Source organism: Carassius auratus, chromosome 50 (genome assembly GCF_003368295.1).
Source record: "Carassius auratus strain Wakin chromosome 50, ASM336829v1, whole genome shotgun sequence".
Classification (NCBI taxonomy): domain Eukaryota; kingdom Metazoa; phylum Chordata; class Actinopteri; order Cypriniformes; family Cyprinidae; genus Carassius; species Carassius auratus.
In genome coordinates, this window is record NC_039292.1 from 14,318,245 (window position 1) to 14,337,839 (window position 19,595).

At 37.9% G+C, this 19,595-nt stretch overlaps 1 protein-coding gene across 1 annotated transcript; it reads left to right on the top strand.

The window, feature by feature from the left end:
- The first annotated feature begins 227 nt into the window (after positions 1-227).
- tmem86a (transmembrane protein 86A) lies at positions 228-13,408 on the top strand. The gene is made up of 3 exons (XM_026239382.1): positions 228-382; positions 8,698-8,962; positions 9,666-13,408. Exons 1-3 carry the CDS (start codon positions 362-364, stop codon positions 10,091-10,093), a joined length of 714 nt encoding a protein of 237 aa, XP_026095167.1. The 5' UTR covers positions 228-361; the 3' UTR covers positions 10,094-13,408.
- The last annotated feature ends 6,187 nt before the right edge of the window (positions 13,409-19,595 follow it).

Sequence of the window (19,595 nt, forward strand, 5' to 3'; positions counted from 1 at the left end):
TATCATTTTATATCCAGCTCGAATTATATATCAGAAATATATGTTGACTTTTAACATATTTTAACATATTTGATTTAAACCGCGATGAAAGGACTAAAGGGCACTGAATGTGCTGTATGTAAATATCGCAGGGAAGTCCCTCCCACACGGACACATTTGCTGAGGCTCGCCGTAATATCAACACCTTCCCGCATTCTGATTGGACAGGGCTTGTTTTTACCCGCTAACTCCTCCCACTCTCTCTCTTTACTGCCGCGGATGATGGCCTGTCCCAAACACAAGACAAAAACAAATTTCGTGTGCTCTGTTAGCGACGCCTGATCCGTTCATCCCTCCGCTGGCTGTTCAACCGCAGACAAAGATGGTTTCTCCGGTCACTGTGGTGAGTAGGACACCCCGTTCACCATGAAAGCTTTTCACCAAAACATCCACCTATAATCGACACGATCACTTCATAAAGCATGATTAGTTAAACTCAGATCGGCTCTGCATAATGAATAAGTGTTTGGGGTGACCGTTTTCATTTCGTTTTCACGCATTGTTTCGCTCCGTCAAACACTTCTTCCTCCTTATTTTCTTTATGCCGCATTGGTTGTTATTTTTAAAATGATGCTTATATTGACCAGGGTGTAACGATCCACATACATGATGTGCTTACATCATTGTTTGTTTAAAATGTATTTTCGTCAATGCATCCTTGAGTCTGTTATCTTGAGAATAACAATGAGCACGTGATTGTGGCCAACATGCACATGTTTACTTTACTTCTACAAACCATGTGATATATGATCGTGAACTGTGGTTGGTTTATTTATGCAAAGATTCCATTGATCTATAATTAAATAAAGCACGGTGCAATTCGCTGTGCAGCGTTTCTCTCTCTCTCTCCATTCTCTCTATTTCCCCATTTTTCTCTGCTTTTATCTGCTTTCAAAGAGCTTTATTCAAACGGAAACTCTCCTGACAAACCTTTGTTCCTCTGTCATACAGACACATGCATTATGACCCAGTTCATGCAGCTTCTCTTGACATCACTTTAGTTTTGCTGAAATAATCTAGATTATACTGTTTCAGTGAATCATTTTGTTTAAAATGTCCTCTGTTTTCAACACCTCTCTTCATTTGTTTATATGTATATATATATATATATATATATATATATATATATGTATACACACACAGAGACATACTTGACTTTTTCTAAATATTGTTAATCTCCATATCTCGAATTTGGAAGGAATATTAGCTGTAGGTATGTCACTGTTATACTAACATGCTTGACGAAATAACCAAGGCATTTCAACAAAACACTTTATTTTGTGGAAAGCACAGCGATCAGAATTAGAGAACAGTAACCACTGTAGCATGAAGAAAGATTACATCTAAAATTGTGGAGGGGTTACAGCTGTCAGAGATTATTAGGAACCGTAGAGGCCCTCGCTTTGAATGACTTCAGCACCTCTGCGGCTGCTGGACATCACTAGTTTCTCAGAGTGCGCTGGTGTGATCTTATTCCACTCTTCTTCCACGTCTATTCAATAGTTTGGTGATTGTAGAGGGTTTATTATAGCAATAACTGTGTTGCCAAGGATTTTCCAGAGATTTTCTGTTGGGTTTAGGTTTCTGGGCTGGCCATTTTGATTATTTCATTGCAATTCTCTATGCTTCAAGGAACTTCTTTGCTCGTTTTGTATTGTTTTGCATGTAAATTGCCGGCTGATTGGGAGATGCATGCAGGGAAGGTTCTGATAAATATATGCATTCACTCTGCCATGTATCTGTATAAGAGGCCCAACTCCTGCTGCAGAAAACATCCCCCAAAACCATGATTCATTTAATTATTTACACTTTGGGTTCAGTCTTTCCCCAGTTTATAATGTTTATAACATAATGTTTTCCATCGGACCCAACTAAATGAAACTTGTTCTCATCACTAAAGTGAACTTTGGGCCAGTTTTTCTCTCTCCATACAGTGTTCTCCTCAGCAAAGGTTAGTTTTGACTTTTGATTCTTTCTGTTGATGAGTCTTGGTCACTGCAGAGTGCACTTTCAGTCTCACTTCTCTTAAATGTGTCGAGACAGTTCCTTACCCTGTTCAGCACTGAACTGGCAAGCAATTACAGCTGCAGTGTTGAACCGATTCCCCATTGAGAGTCTGTGCATCATCTTGTCTCCTCATGTATTTGTCTTATATAGATGAACAGGACTTTTGGGGGACTTGAATGACTAAGTGTCATTGTAAAGCTGCAATATTCTACAAATCTATTCTAGATTTGGAATGACCAGCTTTTCATGCAGTGGCTGAAATGATCATCACTTTGGCTTTCATCTGGACCGCCTACTGTCGCAGGGTTTCAGTCACCTACATATATTTGCTATAGGTAGATATATTTGAAATAAATGGTGTCTGTATGTTTACAGTTGAGCTTTTTTCTTGAGTTGTCACCTGTTTAAAGTTTGTAATTTTATGCAATGTATTAATAAATATAAATATTTGTCTTCATGGGATAGATTTGGAGAAATGCATCATTACATCACTTGCTCAGCAATGGATCCTCTGCATTGAATGGGGGCCGTCAGAAAGAGAGTCCAAAAAGCTGATAAAAACATCACAATAATCCACAAGTTATGCAAATAATGTGTACAATAGTGTAATTATATTACTGTACTACTCTCTCTAAAACGTATTGCATTACTTTTTAGTACTAATTACTTTCTGATTCCTATTTCAACCTTGACCAGTTGAACAATACAATAATAAACGTTAAACTTTTCTTTTAAGTGAAAGTGAAAGTGAAGTGTCATGTGGTTAAGTATGGTGACTCATACTCAGAATGAGTGCTCTGCTTTTACCCATCCAAGTGCACACACACAGTAGTGAACACACACTTGGGGAGCAGTTGGGGGTTTGGTGCGATGCTCAAGTCTCACCTCAGTCGTGGTATTCAGGGTGGAAGAGAAATGCATTACTTAGTAAAACATTAAACCTAACACTGGTAATAGGTAAATCCATCATGATATTTTTTTTTACTTTAAACCATTGCTTCCATCTAAAATATAGTATTTCATAAAATTGCACATAAGTCATCTCATCTGAATCAGGAAAGAAAACGGCACAAATCAAGCACTGTTTACAAGGAAAAACTGTCCAAAATAGTGGCCAGAAGTCAAGTCAAGTCACCTTTATTTATATATAGCGCTTTAAACAAAACAGATTGTGTCAAAGCAACTGTACAACATTCATTAGGAAAACAGTGTGTCAATAATGCAAAATAACAGTTTAAAACAGTTCATCATTGAATTCAGAGATGTCGCTGTAGATGAAGTGACCCCAACTAAGCAAGCCAGAAGCGACAGCGGCAAGGAACCGAAACTTCATCAGTGACAGAATGGAGAAAAAAACCTTGGGAGAAACCAGGCTCAGTTGGGGGGGCCAGTTCTCCTCTGACCAGACGAAACCAGTAGTTCAATTCCAGGCTGCAGCAAAGTCAGATTGTGCAGAAGAATCATCTGTTTCCTGTGGTCTTGTCCTGGTGGTCATCTGAGACAAGGTCTTTACAGGGGATCTGTATCTGGGGCTCTAGTTGTCCTGGTCTTCGCTGTCTTTCAGGGCAGTAGAGGTCCTTTCTAGGTGCTGATCCACCATCTGGTCTGGATACGTACTGGATCCGGGTGACGGCAGTGACCCTCTGATCTGGATACAGACTGGATCTGGTGGCCACGGTGACCTCAGAATAAGAGAGAAACAGACTAATATTAGCGTAGATGACATTCTTCTTATGATGTAGCAAGTCCATCGGGTGTTATGGGAAGTGTTCTTGGTTACGGTTTACCTAATTAATTAACGGATTTGGATATTAGAAGCGTATTAGTGTGTTATGTGTAAACCAGGTTAAAGAGAGAGGTCTTTAATCTAGATTTAAACTGCAAGAGTGTGTCTGCCTCCTGAACAATGTTCGGTAGGTTATTCCAGAGTTTAGGTGCTAAATAGGACAAGGATCTGCCGCCCACAGTTGATTTTGATATTCTAGGTATTATCAAGTTGGCAGAGTTTTGAGAATGCAGTGGATGTGGAGGACTATAATGTAACAAGAGCTCATTCGAATACTGAGGTGCTAATCTATACAATGTTTGATAGGGAACCAGTGCAGTGTGGACAGGACCGGGCTAATATGGTCATACTTCCTGGTTCTAGTAAGAACTCTTGCTGCTGCATTTTGGACTAGCTGTAGTTTGTTTACTAAGCGTGCAGAACAACCACCCAATAAAGCATTACAATAATCTAACCTTGAGGTCATAAACGCATGGATTAACATTTCTTAATTTGACATTGAGAGCATAGGTCATAATTTAGATATATTTTTGAGATGGAAAAATGCAGTTTTACAAACGTGGATTTCTATGGAAAGATTGCGATCAAATAGCACACCTAGGTTCCTAACTGATGACGAAGAATTGACAGAGCAACCATCAAGTTTTAGACCGCGTTCTAGGTTATTACATGTAGAGTTTTTAGGTCCTATAATTAACACCTCTGTTTTTACAGAATTTAGCAGTAAGAAATTACTCGTCATCCAGTTTTTTTATGTCTAAAATTCATTCCGTTAATTTTTCAAATGAGTATGTTTCGCCGGGCCGCAAAGAAATATAGAGCTGAGTATCATCAGCATAACGGTGAAACACTGTGTTTCCTGATGATATCTCCCAATGGTAACATGAAAAGTGTGAAGAGTAATGGCCCTAGGACTGAGCCCTGAGGTACTCCATACTGCACTTGTGATTGATATGATACATCTTCATTCACTGCTACAACTTGATGGCGGTCATTTAAGTAGGATTTAAACCATGCTAATGCACTTCCTTTTATGCCAAAAAGATTTCTAGTCTATGCAAAAAAATGTTGTGGTCAATAGTGTTGAACGCAGCCCTAAGATCCAATAGCATTAATAGAGAGATACAACCATGATCAGATGATAAGAGTATGTCATTTGTAACTCTTAGCAGAGCAGTCTCAGTACTATGATACGGTCTAAATCCTGACTGGAAATCCTCACAGATACCATTTCTCTCTAAGAAGGAATATAATTGTGAGGATACTACCTTTTCTAGTATCTTGGACAGAATTCGAGATCACTCTGTAATTAACTAGTTCTTTGGGGACATATCGTAAAGACAATGAGGAATGAGGAGTTTCTGTTACATCATCAAGTTGTTATGAGGTTTTGGATATGAATCAGGAAGATCCCTTTTGTGGTAGAAGTGATGGTTGGTTCTACCATACTTGTAACAAGAAGTAGAATTTACAGTTCTAGCTATATGAAGTTTGCACAAAACTAAATAATGATCTGAAATATCATCGCTTGGCTGCATAATTTCAACACCATCAACATCAATTCCATGTGACCGTATTAAATCTAGAGTATGATTTCGACAATGAGTAGGTCCTGAAACATGTTGTCTAACCCCAATAGAGTTCAGAATGTCTATAAATGCTGATCCCAATGCATCTTTTTCATTATCAACATGGATATTAAAATCACCAAGAATTAAAAAGAATTAAAATCTGCAGCCAGCAGTAACTCGGATATAAAATCAGCAAAGTCTTTAATAAAGTCTGTATGGTGCCCATGTGGCCTGTATACAGTAGCCAGTACAAACATCATAGGGGATTTATCATTAACATTTGTTTCTCTGGATAATGTTATATGAAGCACCATTACTTCAAACGAGTTAAACTTAAAGCCTGCCCTTTACCTTTTGGAAGCAGCTCATGTTTATCAACATTAATCTTGGGGAGTAGACTCATTTAAAATAAAGTAATCATCAGGTTTTACCCAGGTTTCTGTCAGAAGTGACAGATTAAGGTTAAAAGATCTTGATGAATTTGCACGCAAATGTTTATTTCACAAGGCATTAATAGATAGAGTCATGTGGATTACTTGTGGATTATTGTGATGCTTTTATCAGCTGTTTGAACTCTCATTCTGATGGCACCCATTCACTGCAAAGAATACATTGGTGAACATGTGATGTAATTCTACATTTATGTGTTGTGTTTGTAGGATTTTTTTTTTATTCAATTTTAGAAAACAATTAGGGGTGCTCCGATCATGATCGGCCGATCGTTAATGCGCATCTCGTCAGTAAAGCCGGTTCTCTAATCAGTGGTTAATTCCATCAGGTGCGTGATTTCACATAGAGCAGCTGTTACTACACAGAGCCGTTGTTAACTGAGAAGATGCGCCAAAAAACGCTGAAAATGAAGTGGATTTGCGTATCTTCTCTATTAACAACGGCTCTGTGTAGAAACAGCTGCTCTATTTGAAATCACGCACCTGATGAAATTAACCGCTGATTAGAGAACCGGCTTTACTTACGAGATGCGCATTAAGCGCCGAGATGCGCATCTTTACCTTATAAAGAGATCATGCTGCATGCATAAAGTCTCCTCACTTCAACTGGCTAGAAATCAGAAGTACTTGTTTCACAGTGTCTCTAAATTTCAGTGTGACCTTTCTCAGTCTGAGGAGTACACCAGAATCTGATTAAAATATAAACTCGCTAACAATAGCCTTTTTCCACTTCCCCCACGGGCAAGGACTCAAACTACAAATTCCAAGACTAAGCAACGGACATGGACTGAGAAGAGGATTACAACAAGAAAAATTAAATAGTTTTGTTAATATGGGTAACTGTCGTAGTTGTTCCTATTACATAAGTGATATTACTTGTATGTTGTGTACCTTGTTGCTGAGTGCTGTGTTTACAGTATATAAGTACAGAGACTTCACGTGTTAAAGGCAAATATTATTATTGTTTATATGTACTGTTAGGGGATTGCTCTTGTGAAATTATTTTGGGAACACTTTATGATAACTTTCAGTTGGTAGTCATTTATAACTGATTAGTTAATGATGAACTTATCATTTACAAAATATTCATAACCAATTAATAAGTGATAAGCTAACAATTTCTGTATGTTTTGTTAATTAATTTACAAGTGATTAGTTAATGTTGAACTAATCATTCACGAAACAAGACTATACATTCACAAATGATTATTAAGTAATATGCTTACAATTTACAAATCTCGTAAATTAACTTTAAAAATAGCATCATGAAATAATCAAACAGATCCTTAGTAAAAAATTAATACATTGAAAAAAATTATACTAAATTGTTTTAAGGCATGTGGTTGCAAATGATATGTTTTAGCTACATTTACGTAAAAACAATTTTGAAAGTTAGTCAACTAAATATGTTTATTTAAATGTAGCTAAAATCAATTGATGTCAACCACTTATCTTAATTTTTTTTTGTATATTCAATGAGTCATTGTTTTCAGTATAATAACTATTTAATATATTATTAATCACTTATAAATAATTGAAATGTCAACACTGTACTACTATCTCACAGCATTAAAAATACTCCTTGAGTCAGAAAAAGCATCTGTCTTCACCCTCACCAGTAAGCCTTTACATTGCAGTACACACTACAAAGCATTCAAACCCTATTGTGTAAATGCATGATTAAACCATTTACAAAGCTTTCAGCATCCCCTAATCTAAATTGTAAACTACTGTTTTACAAACCTGCCGGTTACAGGTTTTCTGTGTGTGTGTGTGTGTGTGTGTGTGTGTGTGCGTGTGCGTGCGTGTGTGTGTGTGTGTGTGTGTGTGTGTGTGTGTGTGTGTGTGTGCGTGCGTGCGTGTGTGTGTGTGTGTGGAGAAAGATCTACGAACGATGAGAAAAATATTTAAAACTGATGAGTAGTTTACACTTTAGTTAATCATTAACTTATCACATATAAATGCCTTACAACTGAAAATTATTATAAAGTGTTACCATTATTTCTTCTTCTAAATAACATTCTAATTTCCTGTGAACACGTGTCATATCTAGAAACCATAATATCAGTTGGGGCTGGGCTCTTTGGTTTAAGTATACACTTTGCTACCACCATAACACCCCAGTAACCACTTGGCAGCACCCTTGCAACCAACCCTAGAAACCATCCAGCAATACTTGACTAGCAACCAACCTCCTAGAACACCGTAGCAATACCCTGGAAATAACTTTCTTCTGAGTATGATAAAATCCAGTCCTACAAGTATTAGTTAATACCATCCATAACCCCAGACAGAATTATATGTAAGAATACTTCTTTGCAAGATTAGACATGTTGTAACAGTATGACAGCTACTGCTCAAAGTGGTATAAATGTCTTTAAAAAAAAAAAGACCCATTGAAGTCTTCCAGAATCATCCAGTTTTGTGAGGAGGTTGTGCAATCAGACAGACTCATATGACCCTATGGGTCACCAAAGAACACTTATGTTTTGTTGTTCTGTGTTCGGGGTGTAAGTCTATACTTCCTCCTTTAGGTTTTCTTGGTTTGGTGGTAACTATCCACACTTTCTGTTTCATGTGACATTAAACTTTAAAAAATCTTCTTGGGTTTGTTATACTTCTGAGACCTAACCATTGTCGTAGTTGTTATTCATGCTATCTCACATTTCAATGAAAACACATGGATCACAATACACTTCCTGTAAGTGCATCTTGTTAAGAGTTTTCTTTTTTATCTCCTCCAATTGTTAAAAACAAGAACAGTTCAGTGTCTGTCTTTCGGCCTCACATGATGGTGTGTTTCACTTCCCATGAATTCAACTTCAATCTCTCTTTTGTCCTACAGGTCAAGAGCGAGGGTCCAAAGCTTGTTCCGTTCTTCAAAGCCACTTGTGTCTATTTTGTTCTGTGGCTACCCACCTCGAGCCCTTCCTGGTTCAGTGCCCTCATCAAATGTCTGCCCATCTTCTGTCTCTGGGTTTTTCTGCTCGCCCATGGCATCAACTTTTTAGGGGCCCACTCCAGTGCCAGGAAAATCCTGGCAGGACTTATTTTTTCAGCTTTGGGTGACGCATTTCTCATCTGGCAAGAACAAGGCTACTTTAGTCATGGTGAGTTAATTCATTTGTGTCACTCTGATTTGATTAAAAAAGGATTAAGAGTTATTTTCTATGTGGATTGATGGTATTGAACACAAATAATTCTGTTTATCAGAAGCTTTGTATCAATATAATATTGCATTTAACTTGTATTGCCCTTCCAAATGCTGGTTCAGTGAGTTTATGCAAATTATTTTAAAGTCACCACAATCGAGCAAGACGTTTTATGTTCTAACTCCGACCTATCATGCCTGATTCAGTAGCTCTTGTGTGGAGAAAGTAGTGTAGAAATTGAATGAGGTTTTTTTTTAGGTCAGGGTTAAGGGTTGGAACAAACCATTCTGCCCGAAGATACCCCTTGGGAACCACAGATTTACTCAAGCAAAGTTTCCTTTAGAACAAACAGCAGTGTTATGTTACTAAGAGTAACATGTTTCCTGCTAAATCATGTAACAAATATATATATATATACAGTATGTTAAACATTTTCATTCAGGGGTGTCCAATCCTGCTCCTAGAGACCTTCTTGCAGAGTTTAGCTATATCCCTAATTAATCACATCTGAACCAGCCTTTCAGTTTATTCAGATTTACTCGAAAGTTCTAGCCAGGCGTTTCGTAGCTAAACTTCACAGGAAAGTGTCCCTCCAGAAGTGGGATTGGACACCCCTGCTTTTATTGACATTTTCTCAATGCAGTTGTATCTGTCTTATCAGGACTGTTTATGTTCGCCATCACCCACATTCTCTACTCTTCGGCCTTTGGGATGAAGCCCCTCAACCTGAGAGCAGGCCTGATCATTGCTGTCATCTCAGGCTTCAGCTACACCCTACTGTACCCCTACCTCTCTGGTCCCTTCACCTACCTGGTGGCTGTTTACATTGCTCTCATTGGCTTCATGGGCTGGAGGGCCATTGCTGGAGTCCAGCTCGCCAATGACCTCTGGACCTGGACGAAACTATCTGCCTGCCTCGGAGCCGTCCTCTTCATGGTGTCTGACCTCACCATTGCTGTCAACAAGTTCTGCTTCCCAGTGCCCCACTCTCGAGCCATCATAATGGCCACCTACTATGCTGCCCAGATGTTGATTGCATTGTCGGCTGTGGAATGTCAAGACGCCGATGCAGCTCGGAAAAGAGCCTGAGGAGCCGCATGTTAACCAACCTTCCCCTAATGACTCAACATTGTTAGCAGCTACACAGGTTCAAGTTCCACTTTCTGCAACCCCTGGTCCATCCACAGTTCCCCTGTCTGAGCGTAGCCGGGAAATGTTGGTTATAGTTGAGGAATTGACAGTTTAAGATCACGTGAGACCAAAACAATGGGAGAATTCTTGCTGGATTCATGTACAAGGTTAGATAGTCTTGAACTCTTAGTCAGGTTGACTCTTGACTTAGTCAGGTCTCTTCCCATAATAACTATACTGCATTTGTGTTTCCTCTAGTAGTACCATCATTTTGGTATTGAGAAAGGAAAGACAGGTGAGTTTTGCCTTCTGGTTACTAGATCCAAATATTCAGATTTTCCCAACTCACCCTACTTACTTTCCCATTAAGTGTTGTCTCCATTTCGACAGAGACTAGCCCAGGGTCCTCTCAATGGCTTTGATATCTTGTCCACTTTAGAGAGTCCCTGATGGCTTATATTGTGAACCAAGAGTGAGTCTTGAGTGACATAGTGTTTGTCTCTATAATGGACTAGCACACAATACAAAGTGGTTCAGGCCCTTCTGAGGAGTCTGGTTTCCCCGTCTCACTGTAGATTTCCAAAATCTAATCAGAGAGCAGCATGAAAACCATTTAATACTATAGCAGATATGTTAGTGTAGTGCTGCTGTATAGCCTTGTCATAGCATTGTGAGGTATACCTTATCCTGTGTGACTGACACATTGCACCGTCATTTTGTTTCATAACTCAAGTTAGTATACAAACCTCCATGCCTACATACACATGTGCTGGAGAAGTTGTCTTGTCATGCCCAATTGACTGCAACCAGTGCTAGCCTCCAGAGAGTAGATGAAGCCCGTATCCTATACTTCGTTCTGAGACGTGACCAATAACAATTGGAAACTCAGCTCGAGACTCATAAAAATGGGTGTAGGTCTCTTTCTTTGAGGGGATTAGGTGACCGAGTGTTATCTTTGTTTTAGGATTCTGCCAAGTCATCAGCATTGCTCATTACCTCTACCACAAGGAAACAGCAAATAAGTACAAGTTGAAATATTTATTTTGTCTGTGTAATATAAGAATATGTAAAGAGAGCCTGATGTCAGACGATACACAATCTTCCAACCACTTTCCTTTGTCTATAGCCAGTAAGAAACATTTTACTCAAGGGAAAGTTGGAAGCCCTGTGGTGGCATCTGTGTCGTCAGCTTTAGCTTAGCCTGTATTTAGCCTGATTTTTTTTTTCTCTTCTCATTCACGTCTATTCCTTCACCTGAAAATGTGTGAATATTTCACAGCATGATTGAGTGGAAATTTCACAGCGTATGGATATTTCACAGTACTGTGTTTTTTGTGTGTGGTACTGTGCTTTATTAGCCGAGTCACATTCTAGGGTGAATCACAACATATTTTTGAAGCAATATTTCACTACAAAATACAAAAAGTAATTATTTTGCATAAAGAAAATGGCTATTTTAGTGTAATTTTTGTTTTACTTAACAGACATTCTACTTTTGTTGTGATGAGATTTTTATCTCCGTATGGTGCAACAAATACTAAATTGATAAGTAATATACAATTTAAATATATAATTGTTTTCACATTATGTTGATGTTAATTAATCCAGAATTAATTAATAAGGACTTAATTAACATTTTAAATATCAAAGCTAATAAAAAAAACTGTGCTGAACTAGGCTTAGTTTTGTTTATGCAAAATATCCATCTTTATTTTCTTTGAATTTTGGGGTGAAATATGACCAGGACATTTTCTTGACATGCTTGACATGAGATTTAACACAAACACCACATGTACTGTATTTATTATCAGTTGATTTGAACTGATAGTTGTTGTTTTTTAGATATAAATCTCAATAAGGGATCATCAGCTGAACCATCAGTCATGGAAAAAAAACCCGGCTTGGGCTGATATGTGCTCAGCTGTTGTATCCTCAGGTGTGAGTGGAAATGAGCTTTAAATGCAAACACAGCTGATTACTCAACAGTGGTCCATTTTGAAGTGATACAGCCTGGTCGTGATGCAATATCCAATGGTGGAATGGATGTAGACTCCATTTTTCATGTTATTAATGTGAATGAAAATGTTGCTGTACTCTGGGGTACACTCTTGGGCAAGTTAAGTTTTTTCATTCAAAGACTTGAACTTCAAAGACTTGTTCATTCACATCAATATAAATAGGATGTCTACCCAACCATTGGCCATTGCATCCAGCATACTGTTACGCACATAAATGCTATTGTCGTTATCAACACACACATAGCTGAACCGCTGAGGTCGCGACAAACAGCGAGGCTATTTTGACACATTTGCGTATTGCCAAGTTTCATAGCTTCCCTATTCAGTGTTCACATTGTCAGCAAAATATTTCAGCTTAGTCGACAAACCGTATGTGATTTGCAAGGTCATCAAACAAGGTCTCTTCAGAGCCATTGTGTGTCAAGCTACAAATCGGTGTTGTGTTGTGAAGGTCTGCGGCGGAATGACATTTTGAGTGAAGTTACAATTGTTCGTTTATTGGTTTTCATGAAAATAAGAGTGAGAAATACCCATAGTGTTCCTCTGAATCACATTTTTTTGGGTGATTTTTAGCGATTCAGTAATTCTTTTTAAGTGATGGCAGTTTAAGACAGTATTCCTGCTTAGCATTTCTTTTTCTTCCTAGTTTACAACCTGCTGTCACCTCCCATATGGTTAGAATTTGACCTCGCCTGGTCGTTTCCTTCACTACTGAGTTAATGCGAATTCCATGAAGGAGAACAGGTGCCTTCTGTTTCCATCAATGAAATTCTGTCTGTCGAGAAGTGTGGAGACAGGCACAGGCACAGGGAAGATTTCCTTTCCATCTGGCTTTGCTTTATCTCGCGACCTTATTCAGATTTCAATAAACGGGATAGTTTTACCCCATCTGTCAGCGCATGTTTGATGCTTTTGTGTCGAGTTGAGGGGGAATGAAACCCAATGCTTGGAGTTTAGTGGGTTCAGTATTAATGAAAGTTTTTAGGTATAGAAGTCCTGTTGTTAAAGATAATGAGGAATAACCCAATCGGTTTAGAGATTTAAATATCTGCACTTTTCCAATTTATCTCTTTATTAACTTCCTGAAATTTCAGGTTTTTGGGCATTAGGCCTGAAACATATTGTATGCAATTTCCAAAACCCAATATTGTGCATAACTGCATTCCCAAATGTCAGTCTAAAATTCATAAAGTGATGCAAGCAATAAGCTGTTTTTCCTTTCACATTAAAGGGATACCCCACCCCAAAATGAAAACGTTGTCATTAATCACTTACCCCCATGTCATTTCAAACCGGTAAAAGCTTTGTTCGTCTTCGGAACACCATTTTAAGATATTTTGAAAGAAAACCAGGAGGCTTGTGACCGTCCCATTGACTGCCAAGTAAATAACAGTGTCAAGGTCCAGAAAACTATGAAAAACATCATCAGAATTTTATTTTTGTTTTCTTCACATAATAAAGTATTCTCGTCGCTTCATAAAGTTACAGTTGAACCACTGATGGCAGATGGACTATTCTGATGATGCTTTTCATACTTTTCTGGACTTTGACAGTGTTATTTATTTGGCAGTCAATGGGACAGTCACAAGCCTCTCGGTTTTCATCCAAAATATCTTAAATTGTGTTCTAAAGACAAACACAATTGACAAACGACATGGGGGTAAGGGATTAATGAAAAAAAAATCATTTTGGGGTGGAGTATCCCTTTAACCACTGTTATGGAAGAGCTACAGTTTAAAGAGCATCGTAATTAGGAAATGAAATTAATGACGTTTATAGCTAGCTACCTGAATATAGGCTGTTCACACTAAGAACGATAACTGTAAAGTTAACGCTGACAATATTAGTGTCCGCACCAACGGATGTTAAAACATTCAGTTTATTATAAGCTAACGCTGCAGTTTTGTCACCTGATGCTTTAAATACTCTTCTGAAGCTCTTTACAATAAAATAAATTCTGGTGATGTTTTTATCATTCTTCAGGTGGAAATAATTTTTTTTTTAAAGTGATTCCAATGATATCTTTCCACTGTGATGTGGACTTCGTAACTGCCATAGAATTAGATTTTTTTTTTTTTTTTTTTTTTTACTGCCATAGAATTAGAAAATATTTTTGTCACAGTTAAGGCCCATTCAAAACAAGAATGTGAACTTAAAAGTTAACTGTTACGATAATTAGCATCCACACCATTGGACGATAACGTTCCTTTTATTAAAAGTGCAGACTGCAGTTTTGTCGCCTGCCACTTTGCTCGAGCTCTTAAATGAAAAAAAAAATAGTTAAATGGATTCTGATTGGTTGTCACTGTTTTTATTGTTCATCACTTGAAAAAAAAAACATTTCTGAAAGTGATTCCATTGAAAGCCATTCTTCTGTGCCATATAGCATTTCAAATGATTATTTAAGCTTTATAGTTAGTTATCGTCCCTTGTGTGAACGGCCATGAGGAATGCTGTACCCTTTTTTTTTTCTTGCCTTAAAGTGCAATACAGTTTCGCAACCTGTGGAAAAAGTTCTCAATGATTTTGAGTTTTCAATCTTCTGTCCTATTTCAATTCAAACTTCTTTTTGCGTCACAATAATGGGCACCTTTTAAATGCACTTTGCAAGAGAGGTTAGCATACTTCTTTTTTTTTTTTTTTGCATACTCCAAGATTGTTGCCATCTTATTTTACTAAACTAAATGATTTGTTCCTAAATCTAGTGAGCTAGCATGCCGTCTTCTAATTTAGCGGCCCCCTTCTTCTATGTAAGACCAAGCATCAGTGGCAGGAGACTGCATGTTGCTAAGCTAACACAATACCATGCCACTACTCTCACAATAGACCAGTTTATTTTGCTTGTTTATTGATGTGTTTTCAGTATTGAGTGAAATTTTAATATTATATTTAACATTTCTTTCGACTTGTCCTCCATCTTGGATTGATTTTTTCACACAGTGCATTCTGGGATTGTCTTCTCTGTGAAAGATACTTGCAGTGCTGGTTTAAAGTTTGGCTTGGTTGTCATCCTTCACAACAGGCATCTGTAATGCCTTGAAATGCTGTCTAGGTAGGAAGGTGATTGGTTTTGCTTTAGCGCACCATTTTTCTAACGTTTGCTGCAAACATTACGCACAATCACAACTTTACAACATTTGTTCTATATTATTCTGTATCACCTCTGCCTTTAAAAGGGTAGTTGCTGTTACTAACATCAAATATAATCTGGGTCGGTTCCATCTTAAGAGAGGTTTATATGATACCATTATAGTTACATTAGTATTCACCATAGTTGACTTTAACTGCTGTCCAGTAATAATAGCAAATATTGTGTATTCATATGTTGGAAATCACATTTCACCACTAGTTTCATTGATGGACCAACATTGCTATAGAGTTCTTAGGAATCGAATATACGTAACATTTATCACTATGCTGTACATAAAACTAAGGCAGTGACAATACTCTGGTAGTAAAGTTTTGATTACAATCTTTAAAAATGGAAGAAAAACGAAGTGGTTTTATGGTCTGTGAACAATATTACTAAAACAAGGGAAGCTCTTATTTTTTGGAGTACCTCTGTCTTTCTCTGTGTTCTTTTTCTATACATTTTTTCCAGTTGACCCTTAACATTGTGGAGTTACTATTATGTTGTGAACGAATGCTGTAATATTTTGCAGAGTATATGTGAGGTCTATTCAATATTTTGCCTTATTGTTATAATGTCCATTAGTTTAATTCCTTTCGTTATTGTTGTTAAAGGACCACCGTGCTCCTTTACTATAGTGATACTGCTATGAATGTGATTTAGTCCAAGTGAGAAAATAAATGCAACTGCAATGCAACGTGCTACAAGTGTGTTTGTCTCATTATTGTCAATACCGGCATGCAGAAGATGATGAATGCTTAAAGAGACAGTTCACCCAAAAAGAAAGAAAGAAAAAAAACATATTTACCCGTGGGAAGCTCCAAACCTGTATTAATTATGGAAGAAAAAAAAATGTCTTTGTACTGTTTTGGTCCTTTTTGGGGATTGACACTTCCAGTCCCCCTCCACTTCCATTGTATGTAAATGAGCAGCTTGAACATGCTGCTAACCCTCTCCTTTTATGTTCCTCAGAGGAAATCAGGTCTGACATGTTTGGTACAACATTTGATGGAATAAAATACTAAAATATAATACTCCTATTTGCAATTCCCTGAAAAGAGCACGTCACCTAAAAATGAAGATTTGTTTAAAATATACTCACTCTCAGGCCATCCAAAATGTAAATGAGTTTAAATGTGAAAACAAACCAAAAAAGCTCTAAACAAATATGTTGGCAGATTTTCATGTGAAAGGACAAAGGGAGATGGACTGGAGCAAGTGTAATTATGGATTATGGACTCTTTATTTTAGCCGGAAATAAATAATTTGAAATTAAAAACGCTTTAATGATTGATTTGTTTCTTATCAACACAAAGGTTTGACTTCATTCTGATGGACTGGAGTGGTGGGGATTATTTGTGGATTATTGTGGCATTTAAAGCCCCTTTTACACTACATGTTGAACCCGGAAAATTGCCGGAACATTGCCGGGTCGCCTTCTGTGTGAACACAAACACGTCCCGGGATTGATCCCGGGTTGGGGACTTAGTAACATTGCCAGGTTCAATCCCAGAACGAGCGCTGTGTGAACAAAAGCCAGATCCAATGCCGTAAATGGTGTGTCGTAGTGATGACGCACGTTATCGCGCGACTCTTTTACCGATTGTTTTAAATGCAGATCAACGTTTGCGACCAAAAAAAAAATATGCAAACTAATGAAGCAAAGATCAGTTAGTTCCTCACTTTCCACGCTGAAGCTAAGATCATTCGTGACTAGCGTTTCGACTCGTACATTACACGTCACGCTCAGATGTCACGTGTCGTTACAGGATCTTTACGGGTTGTGTGTGAACACACGCACATATTCCAGGTAATCACTGGCAGTGTGAAAGGGGCAAAATCTAGCGACCCGGGAACAATTGTCGGGACACATTACCCGTGTATTTTCCGGAATCGCAGTGTGAAAGGGGCTTTAATCAGCTATTTGGACTCTCATTCTGACGGCACCCATTAACTGCAGAGGATCCATTACTGAGCAAGTGATACAATGCTACATCTCTCCAAATCTGTTCCGATGAAGAAACAAACTCATCTACATCTTTGATGGCCTAAGGTTGAGTACATTTTTTATTTGTCCATGAACTATTCCTTTAAGTGTAAGTCAGATAAGTGACAAGGGAAGGAAAAATCCCTTTTCAACAGACATTCACAGTTCAGAGACCAGACGAAGCAGTCAACCGGATATCATATTCAATTACAAATACTTTAAATGTTGGGAAACCCAAACCGAGGACTTTGCAAGGATATATCCAGAAAAACATTCTGTCATTTCAGCATTATTGTAACTATTTCTTCATCACGTTAGGCCATAGATGCATTTTTCAATCCTTCTTACAGTTCAAAACATTTCAAAGGAAAGGTTAGACGTTAAAACTAAGGACAGTCTGTCCTCTCCGGTGTGAACCGCATGAGATTTGGATTTCCTGTGTGGAAACACTGCTCTAAAGGCAAGAGCTGCATTTGGGCAGACTTGTCCAGGTCGGCTGCAAGTGAGCTGCATTCTGATAAGACATCCTGTGCTGCGCCTGACAGTTCCGGAATATGAATTTCAACAACACCAATGGAGACCTAAAGATAAGACCCCTAGTGGTCATAACAAGTAGTGTGGTTCATTATGTAATCATTACAGCCTAGTTTTACTTTTTCTGTTAATTAACAGTACAGCTCTCTTGTTAACACCCTGTAACCTTGTTGATTTATTACAAAGTTGCCTTGCTGCATATAAATGCATTTCAGAACAGGTTCGCAACAATTACCTCAGTGCCTCAGGCTGCTTTAAAGTTTTTCCTTGCCCAGCCGAGCATACTGTGATACAAACTGTCTTGGCTGCAATTATGAAAGTAAGCCATGGTTTTCTTGTGCCAATAATACTTGTTAAATCATGTAAAGAAAACATTTATTGAGAATTAATGATCTATGAGGCTGTTTAACCTTTCTTAAAAAATCCCCGGAAGCAAAGGAAAAATAAATGTCATGTGGTAAAAGGCACATTTTCTGGTGTGACTGGTAATTCATAAATGCAACCTTGAAGTAGCCTCCAGTTCTCAGTGGCAGCTTTAGACTGAATCATTAATGAAATCTGTGAGATATCACTCTTGTCTGCGTCATTCGTTCTCAAAGTGGCACTGAGGGACACTTTTGCTCACCTTTTGCTTTTCTTGAATGTCGAGTAATTCTTTTGCAGAATTGTTTGAGGGTCAAGAAAACATTGGTCATCTTTTTTGGGAATCAACAACCAAAATGGTATTAGCAGTTACAATTCTAATGGAAATTATATTTTACTTACTCTCTCTCTCTGTTTTACCTTTATGTAAAAAGGACAATATTGAAAACGATGGAAGCCTGCTTCTGGAAGCCTTGTTTTTCTTACCTCAGTGGTTCATTGATTTCCATGTAAATGGGGTATAATGAGATATTTTTGGTCTGCCATACAATATTTAAAACTGTGTGGCCTGGTTTCACAGACAGGGTTTAGGTTAGACCAGGATTAGGCCATAATTCAGGCAAGATGTCTGTGCTGGACACCTTGCTGCTCAGGCGTTTCTCAATTATGAAGTTAGTGACCTTCATGCATCTGTTGTCATGTGGTGCTTTCCATTGCATGCTGACGCATTTCCCACCGATCTCAAACTTGATTTGAGGTGGTTTAGGGGGATCTGAGTGAACAGAACGAATTCAGTGACACAAAACTCTGGTTCTGATGAAACCACAGTAGAAATCAAGTCTTGGAAATCAGATCCAGAGCCACAGAATCACAGTCATTCTTAATTTAATTACCAGTCATCAATTTTCCAGACTCATCAGCATCAGTGGAACAGATTGTTCTGTCAGTGTTTGATGACTGAATTCCCCTTTAACATCAAGCACAATTACTTCATCCAGTTCAGTGAAAAGATCTGGTTAGTTTGTGAACCAGGCATCACTCCAGACCGTTTGCTGAAGCTCTGGATTAGAGGTAATAATGTTATAAATAATGTTCAGTTTGTTGCACAGACGGATCGTTTCGCTTCATAAGACCTCAGTGTATCATCAGGAGCCACAGGTGTTCATTTTGTGTTGCCTTTTCTGGCTCTCAAAGTGCTGGTAGCCAATGACTTGCATTTTATGAATCACCAAGGAACACAGTTTCAGCTAAAAATCTTTAATGTTCTATTGAAGAAGAAAAAAAAATCTTGGATGGTGAGGAAATTACCAGCAAATAATAAAGTATCCCTTTAAATCATTCACACTTAATGTCTTATGTGGCTGAAATAATTAATTGATTGATGTGAATTTACTCAAAACAAAAGTATACTGATTTTTTGGCTCTTTT

Excerpts from the sequence above, each read along its gene's own strand:
- tmem86a (XM_026239382.1), top strand. The coding sequence starts at position 362 with ATGGTTTCTCCGGTCACTGTG. Across the intron at positions 383-8,697 it reads TGGTTTCTCCGGTCACTGTG|GTCAAGAGCGAGGGTCCAAA; the intron begins GTGAGTAGGACA and ends TTTGTCCTACAG. Across the intron at positions 8,963-9,665 it reads ACAAGGCTACTTTAGTCATG|GACTGTTTATGTTCGCCATC; the intron begins GTGAGTTAATTC and ends CTGTCTTATCAG.